This window comes from Amblyomma mixtum, chromosome 4 (assembly GCF_055824585.1).
Source record: "Amblyomma mixtum isolate Tamu chromosome 4, ASM5582458v1, whole genome shotgun sequence".
NCBI classification, from domain to species: domain Eukaryota; kingdom Metazoa; phylum Arthropoda; class Arachnida; order Ixodida; family Ixodidae; genus Amblyomma; species Amblyomma mixtum.
The window spans coordinates 115,938,087-115,954,473 of NC_143015.1; the positions used below are offsets into that span (position 1 = coordinate 115,938,087).

At 50.4% G+C, this 16,387-nt stretch overlaps 1 protein-coding gene across 4 annotated transcripts in view; it reads left to right on the forward strand.

The window, feature by feature from the left end:
- The window catches only part of LOC149348004 (uncharacterized), a 51,434-nt gene extending 44,901 nt beyond the window's left edge, over positions 1-6,533 (forward strand). For all 4 annotated transcript variants that reach the window (XM_089587842.1, XM_089587845.1, XM_089587844.1 and 1 more), the window contains 2 exons: positions 5,589-5,705; positions 6,260-6,533. In XM_089587842.1, coding sequence (XP_089443968.1) covers positions 5,589-5,705; positions 6,260-6,493 — 351 coding nt within the window. In that variant the 3' untranslated portion in view covers positions 6,494-6,533. The remainder of the gene's footprint in view (positions 1-5,588; positions 5,706-6,259) is intronic.
- Positions 6,534-16,387: the final 9,854 nt, after the last annotated feature.

The following is a 16,387-nucleotide window of genomic DNA, read 5'->3' on the forward strand; positions in this document are numbered from 1 at the left end:
AAATCAAAAGAGCCACGCTAGGAAATAGGAAAGAGAAGACAAGTAGAGGGAGATGATGAAGGAAGAAAAAAGGAGACCGAAACCAAGGAAAGAGGGAAGTGAAAAAACAAAAAGAGAAAGAAGAAGGAGCAGAAGAAGAGGAAGCAAGACACGGAAGAGAAGAAAATGAAGGGAGAAAGACTGAAGGCAAACTAAGAGAGAGAAAAAGTGACAGGAAAATCGATAAAAGAAGAAGAGGCGGAGAGAAAGAAAAGACGGTGGAGGAGAACAATACTCAATACAAAAAAGTGGAGGACAAAAATAGAGACGCCAAGGCTCTCTCCAAAAGTTTTAACTAAACCTTAGACTGGTTTAGGCAGTCTTTTTTTTCTTTCAGACGAAGTCGTCGGATAATGACGGCTCGCGTTTTTCTCAGGAGCATAGTGTGTTGCATGTGTAATGGACAGTCGAGGAATAGTGAGAGGGTAGTGTTTTCTTTCTCAAAAAGCAAACAAACCCCCGAGGAAATATCGGCTTTATATTTTACACAAAGCTACTTGCGCCTTAAGGGCAGTACTGAACAAGTGATGATAGAGGAAGAAAAGGACGGAAGAAAACAAGCATTAAAACTGCGATATTGCTATGTTAAAAAATTGGCTATTGTTTAGCTCTGGTTAAACCAGGAGTGACGCGAGAGCTCCGCCGAGCCGCCTACTTATGCAGCTGCGACACCTCTCCCCTCCCCCTCACACACACACACACACACACTCGAACACTCGACACAGCGCATGCGCACAGCTGTTGCAGCTCGGTTTCGCCGAGCAGCTGCTCCGCACCACGTGACCAACCGGTTCAAGGTCACGGCGCCGCAACGGAGCCCAAGGGGTGCCACGCTGAAGGCTCGAAGAGCTGGCGTCGTGTAGCTCTCGCTACAAAAACGAAAGGACAGTCTAGAAAATGCTATGCTCAAGAAGTGGCGTCCTCAGACAATAGGCTGAACATAAAGAATTCAAAAGGCCACAAAGTGGCAACCAAGGAACGCAGTCTTCGCTCATGAAAGAGGAAAGCGCAGAGTCCTAGTTATTTCACCACGTTTATCTCATTGCTTTGGCGACTGTTAGAAAGTCTTCCAATTTCCTCTCTCCACCTACACTTGAACGAAGCCTACACTGGTCAGTGACGTCGGTATTCTAGAAGGAAAAGTGGGATGCAGGGCATACGAAATGGTCACAAGCGCCTGTGCATAGGCATAGCAGGCAACGCTGCCAAAGCTAGCGTACCTGTTAGCGCACGACAAGTCCGCGCCCAAAAAAGTAGTCCGTCCTTCAACCAAAGTGGGCGCAAGCACATTTCGTTACGACAGATCTTAAGTGCAGTGAGTGGCAATCTCCCAGACTCTATCTCTTGCCACATTTTCGTCCTCCAACTCATCGAGTCTTAGAGAAGTAAAAATGACTTCGGCGTTCCGATACGCGGCCGGTACAGCGAATCGCCCTTACTCGATTCGAGCCTAACAAGATGTTCACACTCAGTGAAAATTACAGGCAGAGTGTTCGAGTACCGAGTGTCTCACAGCTTCTACCGTAATTTTCAGTGTTGCTACTTGATTTTATATCACTCTTTTTTTCGTCCAAAGACTCGAAGAGGCTTCGAGAAGGGCAAATGATACGTGGCGGAGTAATAAGGTTTCAAGGACGCACTACTTCTGTAGCCTCCACAGCGTTGCCAGCTATTTATGAAACGGAGTATAGAAACTTTCTGCACGGTAAAATTCAGTGCCTGTTGTGTCCCCATATTGCTTTTGTGTGTGTGCGCCCCCTCCTAACGACCACTCGCATTCCCCTCCTAACGACAGTTCGCATCCTCCTCCTAACGACCACTCAATCCTCCTCCTAACGACCGCTTGCCCCTCGTCGCACGCTGTCGCCGGATGCCCCCCCACGGTGCGCCCCCGCACCCTCCTCCTGTTCTGGGAAGCCACTCCCTCCCGTGGACGCTTCTCAGCTCCCTCCTTTCTTCGGGCGGCCAGTTCGGCTCCTGCCTCGGTCGACGCTGGTCGCACCCTCATCGGCTTTAAATAAACGAAGTCTTAAAGTACCGTGTGCGTCTTTCGCTGCATTCAACACAGCGACCGGACACGACAGTGGCGACGAGAAAGTGGATTCGACCCGCGCTACGCAACGCTATTGACAAGCCATGGCTACGCGAGGGTTTCCCAATCAGATACCAGAGTTCAACGGCTCATCGTGGTCATCGTGGGTTGGACGCCTTCAGTTCTACTTTGAAGCTAACAACATCACAGACCCAGCCTTGAAGAGGGCCAACCTGCTGACGCTGTGCGGGGAGCAGACCTACGATACTGTCTGCGCCCTTATTCAGCCAAGCACACCAGCGGCAGTGTCTTACGACGACATCGTAAAAGCGCTGCAAAAGCACTACGACCCAAAGCCATCCGAGGTCTACAGCCGGGCTCGCTTCCAACGACGAGATCAACTGGGAGGAGAAACTGTGAGCGCCTACGTAGCCGCGCTCAAGAAGCTCGCTGCCGACTGCAATTTTGGAACGCTGTCGACAACAGCTACCGGGCAGGAGGGAGACGCAGCTTCTTCTGCTAACACCACCATGCTTCCCTTGGACGTGATGTTACGCGACAGATTTGTGTGCGGACTGAGTGACGAGTCACTGCAGCAGCGCCTGTTCGCTGAGAAGGACCTCACATTCAGCAAAGCTTACGACATCGCCGTTCGAGCGGAGAGCGCCGGTCACCAGCAGAGAGGGATTCGCCGGAACACCGAGCCGGTACACCAGACAAGCAACCAGGTGCGCAAGCCTTCTGTTGTTGTAAAATCGGTCAAAAAGGCACAACGCTGCTGGCGGTGTGACTACCAACACAACCCCCAGGGATGTCGATTCCAGTCAGCCACGTGTAATTTTTGCCACAAGCGAGGGCATATCGAAAGAGCATGCATTACGAAACGGAGACTTGCCAAGATAAAGTCACCTTCCCAGCCTAATCACAGCGTCAACGCCTCAGAGAATACGCCGCTATCTGATCTCCATGGAACAACATCAGCAACACCATCTGTGTTGTACGACCTGAACACCATGAATCTCGGCACGCGACCGAAGATTTTTACAGAAGTAAGCGTACATCACCAGCTGATTAAGTTCGAGGTGGACTCCGGCGCAGCCTGTACTCTGATCAGTGAGGACACGTTCCGAACTTCATGGCCATCTGACGCACCCGCCCTGCAACAAGACGACACGCACCTGCGAACGTGGTCAGGACAGAATCTGCCACTATTGGGCTCTGCCAACGTGCAGGTTAACTACAACGGCCAGACCCATACGCTACCTCTGCTTGTTGTGAAGGGCACAGGATCAAGCCTTCTAGGGAGAAACTGGTTTTCTCCACTAGGCGTGATGATATGCGGCATACACCAGACGCCGAGCCAGAACATGGTTGAGCAACTGCAAGAGAAATACGAAAGAGTATTCTCGGAAGAGATTCCAGGAAACGAAGGGCCCCCGGTCACACTGGAGTTGTTGGACAACGCGCAACCCAAATTTCTGAAGGCCAGGCCGGTGCCGTTTGCTCTCCGAGATTCAGTTGAAAAAGAGTTGGACAAACTGGAGCAGCAAGGTGTCATCGAGCCGACGCAGCATTCCATCAAACTCTCAGCGTACGACTACGCTCTGGTCTACCGCAATGGGAGTAAACATCAAAACGCCGATGCGCTAAGCCGTCTGCCACTAGACGCAACTGTTGACGAACCATTTCCACCAGGAGACGTTCTGATGTTCGAAGCACTGCCAGAACCTCCGCTTACAGCAGGCACAGTTGCAGCATCTACGCAGAAGTGCGCAGCTCTCCGGCTAGTTTACACAGCTGTTCAACAAGGCAACGTGCATAAACTCAAAGGGGACAACTTCGACGCTTACCGCAGGCGAGCTACAGAGTTGAGCACCCATCGCGGCTGCATCATATTTGGGTCCCGAGTTGTGATGCCGAGAGAACTACGCGCACAAGCTATGTCTCTCATCCACGCCGGACATCGGGGCATCGTTGCAATGAAAAAGTGTGCCAGAAGCTACATGTGGTGGCCTGGCATTGACAACGACATCGAAACAGTGGTGCGAGAATGCAACCCTTGCCAGAGCAGCCGGAGCGCCCCGCCGAAAGCTCCTGTCCCAGAATGGGAAAAGCCAGACACACCATGGCACACACTGCACATTGAATTTGCAGGACCAATTGAGGGCTGCACTTTCCTTGTGGTCGTAGATGCCTACACAAAGTGGCTTGAGATAAGGCAAATGGGACAGACGACTTCGGCAGCAGTCATTGACAACCTCCGATCACTATTTGCAACGTTCGGCCTGCCGCGCAAGGTAGTGTCGGACAACGGAACACCGTTTGTGTCTGCGGAGATCCTCAAGTTTTATCGCGACAACGGGATCTCATCAGTTACATCGGCCCCCTACCACCCAGCGACAAACGGACAAGCCGAGCGCTACGTAGCCGAGCTAAAACGCGCCCTTGAAAGAGATCAGACAGGCTCGCTGCAGCGCCGCCTTGCGCGCTTTCTCTTCAAGCAGCACACGACGGTTCAGAGCACAACAGGCGAGACCCCCTCGAAAATGATGTTCGAGCGTGAAATGCGAACCCAGCTCACAGCCATCCTCCCCGAGCCAAAGGCAGAGACGTTCCGGGAAGAAAAAGCAATTCCGCGCTGCGGCACGCTTTATGAGGGGCAGCGCGTCCTCGCCCGACAGTTTCTGAAAAAGCCACGCTGGGAGGAAGCTACAATTGTCAGACGCATAGGCCTGCGATCTTGGCTCGTCAACATACATGGCACAGTAGCACGCCGACATCTCAACCAGCTGCGTAGATTTACGACGCCGTCTGAGAGCTGTCCGCCAGCGGAGAGAACACGTGCACCATTTTCCCACATAGCCTGGCACCCCTTCCCGGAAGAAGAGACTTCGCCCAGGACAGACCTAGGAGACACAGCGAACAACAGCCAGCCTACAAGTGTTTCTCCCCCGAGCGCACAAAGCCAGCGCGCCTCCACGCGTGAGCGCCGACCCCCTGCACGATACCAGGCAACTTTCTAAGGGGGAAGGAAGTGTTGTGTCCCCATATTGCTTTTGTGTGTGTGCGCCCTCTCCTAACGACCACTCGCATTCCCCTCCTAACGACAGTTCGCATCCTCCTCCTAACGACCACTCAATCCTCCTCCTAACGACCGCTTGCACCTCGTCGCACGCTGTCGCCGGATGCCCCCCCACGGTGCGCCCCCGCACCCTCCTCCTGTTCTGGGAAGCCACTCCCTCCCGTGGACGCTTCTCAGCTCCCTCCTTTCTTCGGGCGGCCAGTTCGGCTCCTGCCTCGGTCGACGCTGGTCGCACCCTCATCGGCTTTAAATAAACGAAGTCTTAAAGTACCGTGTGCGTCTTTCGCTGCATTCAACACAGCGACCGGACACGACAGTGCCCAAATTTGATAATCAATAAATAGCACCGCAAGAAAGTCGTTATATACTTTGCGATTTTTGCGACGCTGTCATATGGCCACCGCCACTCGCTGAATATTTGTTCGGTTCTTGCAGGTGTGCAAGGGGCAGAGAGACTTTAGATACGACCCCCAGCACTACGCTATTCTGGCATACGAAAACACGACCCGAACTTTGTTCGCGTACGACAACGAAGAAGGACTGGCCGCCAAAGTACGTGGCTATACGCGCATGATTCTTAGCATTTATTCCTCTTTTTTTTGTTTGAGAATATTTATTGTTTTCGACATGATCTGTCGGCTGCCCGTGCCACAAGACCCCAAAGATTTGATAAATTCCACAAGCTTTCGAATGGGATCTACCGGTTTTTGCATAATATTCGAGAACGGATTATCTCGTAAAAGTTGTGAAAGATACGTCCGGCCGGTCACTGCAGGTTATTTGAACGCAAGGTGGATATTATTTGTATGGTCAAGTTGAGTATTAGCCGATTAATCACCTTAAAGTTAGTCATCTATTCTTAATTTCCTGGTTTAGGGCCGGCCGATCACTGCAGGTTATTTGAACGCAAGGTGGATATTATTTGTATGGTCAAGTTGAGTATTAGCCGATTAATCACCTTAATGTTAGTCATCTATTCTTAATTTCCTGGTTTAGGGCCAGAGCGAAGTTCAAGCATAAAAACGTAAAAGAATGCGTTCGTCGCTCTAAAATGTGGGTTACGGAAAACCTAGTGAAGGTTTTCTTTTATTCTTTCTTGCGCCCAGCTGTGCAGGGTGAAAAATGAGGTACTGGACGTAACTTTTGGCATCGCCGCTTACGACGTCGACTACGACGACTACGCCAACGAGTGTGGGACAATGAACAAGTTGGGCGCGCACAGCCGCTTGAAGGCGCTCAGGAAAATCCTTGACTACTACAGAAGTCTGGCTACAAAGCTTTTCAACGAGACATTGTGCACGAGGGTCGTGTCCCGAGGCCGGGGTGCTGACCGTTTTTGACCACAAGATGCTGCCTGGTCTTCAAGTAAAGGACATGCAATGAGACAAGAAAAGAAAAAGAATCTTCGATAGCTTCAGATTCAGCATTTATAAAGATAGCTCGCAGTTAAGGATACAATATTTTAACGATAATAAAAACATAATCAGCAACCCCTTTTCGATAGCATTTCTTCGAGCTCATGATGCTCAATTTTGTTATTGACTAACTTCGTTCGTCACTATATATCGGACGCAGCATGTCTTGGATTCCAGAGTGTACCTATAAAAGCCGGACAAACCATTTTAGTTAGCGTAACCGCCATCATGGGGCGCATGCAGCTGAAGATCCAAAATTCCGCGCGAAATTGGGATAGTTAGGAAACCACATTGACTTTCTACGGCCGTCGGGACCTATTGGTGGGAGCACAGGACTCATTTCAGAAACCCGTTTTTTATAGCAAATAGGAAAAGCATGCAATGGCTGTTATCATATATTCCTACCGCATCTCCCCGCGTTCCGCCTTTTTCTTAATGTTGTAAGTGAAAATACCCCACTTTAGTTACGTGGTGTTCGTGACTTCCGGGCGAGAGTTGGCGCTTCCTGGTTAATGAGCGCGAAAGCTGGGCTCGAAAAGCAAACAAGTGAATGTTAAAGCGAGGTGAAATTCGTTGGCGTGTGATTTTCGCTCAAACATCTTCAAACCGCCACCGACGCCGGATAATTTTATCTCACATGGGTGAACTATTGCTATCGTGTTGAAACATTACAGCAAATCTGTTGTGACAAGGCAAATTTTTCTGTTGTGTTTTCTTGCTGGGAATCGGTACCGACGTCCACGCAGTTTGCCGAGCAGAAAGTGTCGCCCGTTCGCTTTTTTGCCCAATCTTAGCTTGTGTGCATCGCGATTATGCAGCGCTCTCAAATGCTTTCGTTATTTCATTAGTCGCAGTATGAAATAATGCAGCCATTTTTAATTGCAGTGGTGAGAAAAATGCCTGGGAAATATTCATTAGCTTTAGCAGCTCGAAAGCAGCTTCGATGGCATTGCTAGGTTACCATATTCTTATGAGACTTAGCAGCAGGTTTCTCTCGTTTCTCGTCATTTGCTCCAAGTCTGGCATACATGCGGCAAACCATTCCGGAGCCAGTAGATATTGAAATTTCCCGTTTCTGTAGCCTCAGTTAACATAATTTCGGCGGGCAACGCTGCACCGTAACGTCTCAAACATTTTCCGAACTTGATTACCCGCTCACTGTTTCACTAACAAAATTTTTGAGGAATGTATTAGATCGTCGGAGGCATTGCCAGAAAGGGCTCATCATTTTCGCTGGCCTGTGCAAGTTACTCTAAGATGCTTGTGCCGTCATCTCTGCGTCCCGCGTAGCATCGCCCCTGGATTGTCAGTTTTCCGTGTTGAATACTTCAATTTTTAATGCATACCATTACCCTCGTAGTTTCGCATTTCAGTAGCAAGTCTGCCGTTAACAGAAAAGGGCTCGCGTAAGCGATGACTCGCTCTACTTTGTCCTTCCTCTGGACGAGCAACAAGCACAACACCAACAAGCACAATACCTCCTCCAAATCTCCAAATAATAGGTCCCTGAGACATTTTAAATCTCCCCTAGAATTGCTCCTTTTTGTCGAACACATCTGAAAAACGTCCCCATAACCATCGGTGTACAAAACGATGTTGACCCAGGGAAACCCAATGGTTACTTCGTATTCTCTCAGCCTATAGTTTGACACACTGCGTCCTTTTTAGCTGTAAAACATGGAGCCATGACTACAATATTTCATGCTCCGCGCCCGACTCCACCACAAGTTTCTTTTCTTAATCGATGCAGTGTACTGAAACAAAGGCGGGCACCGGACGCATGCATGCGCCATTTACTGAACAATGTAGAGCTACGACATCGTCATTTATATCTGGCCAATTTGTTCTAATATCGTAGATTTTTGTCACGTTATAACAAATCTAAACAAAGGGAACAAAAAAAAAATCAGGGGGCACTTTGGCTCTCAAAAGTGCTGCAAAGCGAAAGCCTTTCCTGGCGCACTGTTTGGCGTTGGCTGCGAGTCTGTTTGTATTGTACTAGTGCTTTATTTAACTGCACTCTTTGAGTACACATTACAACTACACACTTTGGCTGCCGACATTCACTGCTTCTTTAGCACGACTCTCTCTCTGCTTCGATGAGTTCGGTTGTAACCATGGCTCTGTTCGCAGTAATGAGGTATGTAATGTGGTCACCCACGGACGCCTTACGCCACCTGTCGAAGCGGACGACAACTATTAAGGCGAAAGCCTTTAATGCCTCATACTGTCGTTAGCAGACGCGAAGGCAGGAATGTCGACAGACGCGTCGGCAGCCGTGTCAACAGACGCGTCGGCAGGAGTGTCGACAGACGCGTCGGAAGATTTGTCCGCCTTTCGGCGTCACTGCTTAAAAAGAAACTGCGCCGAGGGTGGGAATCGAACCAGGGCCTTTGGCATTTGAAGAGGAGACGCTACCACTCCGCCACAAAGGCTTTTTTCTTTATTTTCGAGATTGGCATGAAAACAATAAGACCACTTCAGCTACACTTGAGCTGATACAGGTGAAGTTAAAATTTCTTAAGTTTCACTAGATCATCTAGTAGTGTTACTCACTGGGGTGGGTCACGCTGCGCCTGGTAACATTCCCGCAGATAAACAGCACTTTCAACAAAGTTCTCACGTGTACTACGAGTGTTTATATCAGCATGCCTTACTTGCATTCGCGTTTTCCACAAGCTGTGGAGGCTAAGAAGCATTAATAAGTCATTGGGTACCTCTTTGCGATCAACTGGTAGAAATCTGATCCCATAAGGGTGCAGTGGTAGTTCTTTCTTGATTGTTCTCTGCAGGACATCCCAGAAAAGTGTGGCGTCCCAGCAGTCTAGGAAATGATGATGAAAACTTTAATTGTAACAAGGGAGTTTTGGACACGTCGGTCCTTGGGCCCCCGCACGGCCCCACTGCACTCAAACGTTCATGTCCCGGAGGCTCATGACGCTGGCAGCCCGGCCGGTGGCGATGGCTTGCTTGGCCGGGTCCTCGGAGCGCAGTAGGGTCTCCCAAGCCTCCCATGAGGTAAGGTGCTCCAGGCCCCGCGGGGGAGGATCCGCCGGGCAGAGGAAAAGAATATGGTCGAGGGTGGCTTTGGGGTGGTGGCAGAGGGTACAGGAAGGGTTCGTGTGGACTGGGTGATATCGCGAGCGTATATAAGGGGAGGGCAAAGTGCGTGTTTGGAGCCGCCTCCAAAGTGTCTGATGGTAATTGTCGAGGGAAGGATGAGGTGGGGGGTAGAGCCGACGCTCGGCTTTGCAGGCCTGCGTCATTTCACTGAATGAGTGCATGCGCTCCCGCGAGAACCCCAGGTCGGAGGCCGCCGGTGCCCGGTTGAGAGAAGCTCGGGCTAAAGCGTTGGCGGCCTCGTTTCCGGGATTCCCGGAGTGGGCAGGCACCCATATCAGCTCCACATGGCGGGGCGGGTGCGCGGCGAGGGAGTCCAGTATGCGAAATGCAGGGACATGAACCCTCCCGCGAGCAAAATTTAGTATGGCAGTTTTGGAATCTGACAGTATATATCGGGCCTCCGTGCGGGTGATGGCCAGGGCAATGGCGGCCTCTTCGGCCTCCTCCGAAGTGGCAGTAGGGGTTATGTGAAGGGTGGCAATGGGTTGGATGGAGGGGTTCGTGATGGCTACAACCGCGTCCTCGCCCGTGCATGCGGCATCCACCCAAACGGCATACGGTTCCGTGCCATAGTGTTTGTGGAGTGCCCGTGCGCGAGCTCTGCGGCGGGGTTCGTGATAGGTGGGATGCATGTTTTTGGGGAGAGGTTTAATAAATAAATCGCGGTGAATGAGGCGGGGGACCTGGAGCTGTGTGGGATCGGTAACTAGTAGGCGTATACCGAGGGTGTGTAGGATGTGTCTCCCGGTGGTGGTTCTCGCGAGACGTATGTATTGTGTCTGTCGGTGGGCCTCAATAAGCTCCCCTATCGTATTGTGCAGGCCTAGTTGAAGGAGTTTTTCAGTTGCGGTATTTTGGGGTAGGTGTAATGCTGTCTTAAATGCTGTTCGAATCATGGCATCCAGGGTGGAGATTTCCCCAGCCTGGAGTTTCAGGTAGGGGAGCGTGAAGATAAAGCGGCTGAGGACGAAGGCATGAATGAGACGACATAGGTCATGCTCCTTCATGCCCCGGTGGTGTGCAGAAACGCGGCGGATTAGGTGTGATATCGACACAGTTGTCTGCTTGAGTTTCCGTATGGTGAGTGTGTTTTTCCCGTTGTTCTGGATGTGGAGGCCAAGTACGCGGAGAGTGTTTACCTCCGGGATGGGCCGGTTTTCCAGTGTCACGGTGATGGGGGCTGTGGGGCAGTTTCGTGTTGTGGGGCGGATTATGAGGAGCTCCGACTTCTCCGGTGAGCAGGAGAGTCCGATACTCCGCGCATGCGTTTGGGTGAGGATAGCCGCGGACTGTAGGGTGTTCTCTATGTCTCCATCACTGCCTTGGGTGGTCCATAGCGTGATATCATCGGCATAGAGTGTATGCCGAAGGTGAGGGATGGTTTGTAGCTTGCGGGCAAGGGGAATGAGAGTGACATTGAAGAGGAAAGGGGAGAGGAAATATGTTCAATTGTCTCCGGCTGCTTACATAACAGGCAATTTGTTGTCCATGGGACAAAGATTCCTTTTTCATGGAGCCAGGTTTTAACGGGTAGTGTATTAGAGTGCAATTTGAAAAAGAATGTTTTCACTGTCGGCCGGACCGGCATCATTTTCACCCGTTTTAAAATATCCTGCCCTGGGCCTCCACGGTAAGGCTCACGATACAAAGGTGGCGGCAGCATAATATCAACCAGATCCTTATACAGCTTCTTTTTGGGAACGTTATACAGGTATTCTAGTGAAAAACGCACTTCCAACAACCTGAAGGAAAGGACAACCTCACGCAAATATCCGTTTACAGCACCACACATGTTTTCACACGATGACACTATGATTCCGAGGAGCAGCCTTTGCAACCGCATTTGCATAACAGTTCTCAAAAATATGTCATTTTGATCACGAAGGAAAATAAAGCGCGACACCACTTGACGCAAAAACAAATGAACCAGTCCAACGCCACCGCTTTTGACTTAAATAAACAAGTTTGTTCGCCTGGTTTTCTCCCAGGTCGACGCCCAAAGAAAAACTGCAAACACTCGATGGATTTTTTGAATATTGCTGCGCGGCGCACAGAGCACATTCATCACGTACCATATCTTAGAAATCAAGAAAACATTGCACACAAAGGCACGTGAAAAGATTGACAGCTGCCTTCCTTGCCACGCGTCCGCTTTCTGAAGGTTAAAGCATGAATAAAGGCGCATCTAGTGAATGCATAGGTTTCATAAATAAAATAAAAAAATGAAAATAAGAAAATAAGCAAAAATAAAACCAAAATAAAATAGGATATGAAAATAAAAAACAATAAACAAGAAAAGGAGCAAAAATAAAAAAATATGCAAAATAAAAAGTAAATAAAAACAAACAGTGCGCCAGGAAACGCTTTCGCCTTGGAGCACTTTAGAGAGCCAAAGTGCCCCCTGAATTTTTATTAGTTGTCGCCTTCTCCAAAAAGGGGCGTCAGGCATCCGTGGGTGACTTCATTACTTCAAATCCGCGCACTCTGACGTCATAACCATTTCGACCAACCGAAAAACGTGACACCTCTGCTGACAACCTTTTGTCGACAACGATGAGGCATTAAAGGCTCTCGTCTTAAAATATAACGCCAGCTGAAAGTTCGGACACCAATATCCTATAGAATATAAACGCTTATAGGTAAGAACAAAACCAGGTTAAGAGCTAGGTTAAGAGAAGATCAATACGTGCCCGAGAACCAACAGCTCCTAGTAGGCGAAGCGGAATTTTGCTGGCTTCAGCGTAACTACCGATGATTTGAGTGACCCCCTGGCACAGTGGACACCTCAATCGTGCTTTTAAGCTACGTGCCGGTAGCGACAGATGTGCGCTTCATGCATTGGCAATGACAACGTAGTACGTTCCGACAAGAACGCGGCACTGAAGCGATAGGCGATCGGCGTTCACTGTGTTCATGTTGTTGTTGCGACTGAGGGAAGGATGAAAAGGAAATTGCACGGGCCTGCCAACTGGCTCTATATGCCACCACCACCTTTAGAGGTGAAAGTGGGGGGAGTACCGGGCGCTGAGGTCCAAACGATCAGGATCCTGGGTATGTATCTGCAGACTAACAGGAAGAATAGCGAGTCCTTGCAAAGGCTTAAAAATACGGTCAATGCTACCGTGCGGCTAATCAGGAGAATCGCCAATCGTAAGAGAGGTGTTAAGGAAAAGGACTTGTGTAAGCTAGTGCAGGCGTTTGTGCTGAGTAGAGTAGTGTATGCGACGCCTTATTTGAAGTTGGACGCGGCGGAAAAAGGCAAGGTGGAGGCTATGATTAGGCAGGCGTATAAAGCGGCCCTTGGGTTGCCTCAGAATGCGTCTACCGAAAGGCTGCTGGATTAGGGGTGCACAACACCCTAGAAGAACTACGGGAGGCGCACTTGGTGATGCAGCTCGGTAGGCTTTCAAAAACAAAAGCAGGGAGGGACATATCGGAAAGGATCGGCATTGGAGTTAACGTTCCAGGGCATCAAATGTAGCAGAGGCGGAGGAGATAGCGATAGCCCTAGCAATGAGGGAGGGGGATAGAAAGGGGAGACCCTTGAATATCTTAACAGACTCACAAGAAGCGTGTCGAAACTACACAAAAGGAAGGGTAGGCAAAACGACACTCAGGATCCTCAGCGAGGGGACACCCTCGGGGAGGAGAGAGAAACATAACATAATTTGGTTACCAGGCCACGCGGGGGTCTGGGGCAACGAAAGGGCGGACGAACTAGCTCGAGGGCTTACTATCCGAGCTGGGGGGTCACAAGCCCCGGAGGAGCTCTGGACTAGCCTATAGGGGCTGGTACTCTGAAACACTAAGTTTATACAGGGGGCTAAGATACAAATACCCCCCACCACACAAAGAGCTAAGCAAGGAAGAAGCCGCAAAATGGCGGAAGCTACAGACAGGCTCCTTCCCCAACTTATATATACTAAGCAAGATGTTCCCGACACAATACCGCGCCACATGCCCTTGGTGCGAAGCGAGGCCAACACTATACCACATAACATGGGAATGCGACAGAAACATATCGTTCCACAAACACGACACACCAAGTGCGGAGCAATGGGAGAGCCGGCTCACCAGCTGCGAGCTAGAGGCCCAAAGGGCACTCATAGCACACGCAAGCGAGGTGGCCAGACTCAGTGGAGCCCTGGACTAGGGGACCACCCAAGGCTAAGGAGGCAACCTCAAGACTTGAAGAGAAGACTTGAAGAAGACGTCCACCGCAGGCTAAATCTTAGAAATCAATAAAGTTTCTACTCACTCACTCACTCCAGCCGGTGACACGAAAATTCAGATGAGGCTGGAAATGCACAAGGGCTTGTACATAAAACCTTTGCCCAAGAACATGCATTCACGAGGACCGCACGAGGACCTCACGAGGACCGCACGAGGACCGCACGAGGACCGCAGGAAGGCAAGAGCCAAAGCTTTATTTGCTAAGTAGTACGGGAAGTACAACGGGGCAGTCTATGTAGATGTCGCCGAGTATAAGGACAAGGATGCATTTGCAATTGCGGTGGTGGATGGGCGGGGACGCTTGATCGCCTCTGGATCAGTCAAAACCCGCTCCCCAGAAACTGCAGAGGAAGCGGCGATAGCACTAGCTATGACTAGTAGTATTACTGACCTGATCTTCAGCGATTCAAAAACAGCCATCCGAAATTTAGCGAGGGGCAGAATATCTGTCACAGCGGCGCGATTGCTGAATCGGGCCACGGGGCGAGGGACTACGGAGGCGGAAATTGTCTGGGTGCCTGCACACTCTGGGAACCCTGGAAACGAGACGGCTCACATGAATGCTCGAGGTATAGTGCCTAGAATACAATACTCCAGGTTTCGTCAGCCGAGTAGGTGAGCCGGACGTCCCGGGAAGGTCCACGAGAGATGGGCTGATATCCTTTCATGACATTACTAACCATTTTAGACTTGAGCGGAGGATTTACCCACCCCCGGACAAGCAATTGGTGAAGGCGCAGGAATGCGTCTGGCGACGATTGCAGACTAGATGTTTCTTCAACCCATACGTGTTGAGCAAAATCTACCCGGACATTCAGCCGAAGTGCAAATGGTGTCAGGAATTGGCAACCTATGACCACATATTATGGAGCTGCAGCATAGCACCGCCACCGGCGGACATTATGCGTGATCCATTCCTCGAGCAATGGGGGGCCGTGTTGGCCAGCTCAGACCCGGTCGTCCAGACCAGGGCCGTGGAGTGGGCCACCCAGGTCGCCGTCAGCCATGGGTTGATGGCCATCTAACACGGAATCGTCCACACATGCTTTTAAGGCGAAAACCTTTAATGCCTCATACTGTCGTTAGCATACGCGTCGGCAGCCGTGTCAACAGGAGTGTCGACAGACGTGTCGGCAGCCGTGTCGACAGACGCGTCGGCAGGAGAGTCGACAAACGCGTCGGCAGAAGTGTCGACAGACGCGTCGGCAGGAGTGTCGACAAACGCGTCGGCAGCCGTGTCGACAGACGCGTCGGCAGGAGTGTCGACAGACGCGTCGGCAGGAGTGTGGACAGACGCGTCGGCAGCCGTGTCGCCAGACGCGTCGGCAGATTCGTCCGCCTTTCAGTGTCACTGCTTAAAAGGCTCAAGGTTCCAGCATGAATAAAGGCGCATCTAGTGAATGCATGGGCTTCATAAATAAAAGAAGTCAAGAAAAGGAAAATAAAAATAAAATAAGAAAATAAACAAAAATAAAACAAGATAAAAATAAGATGTGAAAATAAAAATAAAAAACAATAAAGTTGAGAAAAGGGAGCAAAAAGTAATAAAAAACAAAATATGAAAAATAAAAAAGCAAAGAAAAACAAACAGCGGCCAGGAAACGCTTTCGCCTTGCAGCACTTTATAGAGCCAAAGTGCCCCCTGAATTTTTGCATCCATCCATCCATGGCTCAAGCCGAGCCACCACCGCTGCCACGTGCAGATAGAGGAGAGTTAAAAGATAAGAGGCAAGAGTGAAAGAAAATAAAAGACGCGCGTCGCAACAACCGCGTCCGCCGAAGCGGACGCTGGCTAAGAAAAACGGATAAGCGGCCGTAGCCGCGTCTCCTCCTGTGTCCATCGGCGTTGGCGTTTTTATACTCCGATGATTTTTAAGGAAAGGAAGAGCGCATAACTCGCTCCCTGGTTCAGTGAACGCGAGAATGGCACTTTGAGGTAGGATGGGCTGGTGAGAGAGGGGAATTAGGGCTGCATGCGTTAGCGCTGACAGCGTTGTGGCAGACACGCGGCACTGCAGCAATAGGCCGCAGCGCGTTCATTGGGTGAGCAAACTCTCGCCATCAACTATTAATTGCCACCTGCCAGGGTGGCAAGGTGGGCGCTACCTATCCAGTGTCCGGAACGCACACAACGTTACAGACGCCAAGCTGCGTTGCCCGATACACCATAGCTTTCGCTCTAATCAGGTTGAAGAGTAGTTAAACCGCAGCTAATTTTTATTGCGAAAGCACCACTATACTCATGAACGACCTTTTCCGTAGCGGCGGCCGGTAGCCACATTTGACTTTTAGAATGACCTCTGACGTCATACCAGGGTGAGAGATGGGCTACAAAGTCGAGCCGTCGCGCAGCGGCGTCCGGTAGCCACGCGTGACGCCATGCCTAGTGACGTCATAACGTGACGTCATACCACGGTGAGAGATGGGCTACTAAGTCGCGTCGTCGTGCAGCGGTGGCCGCTA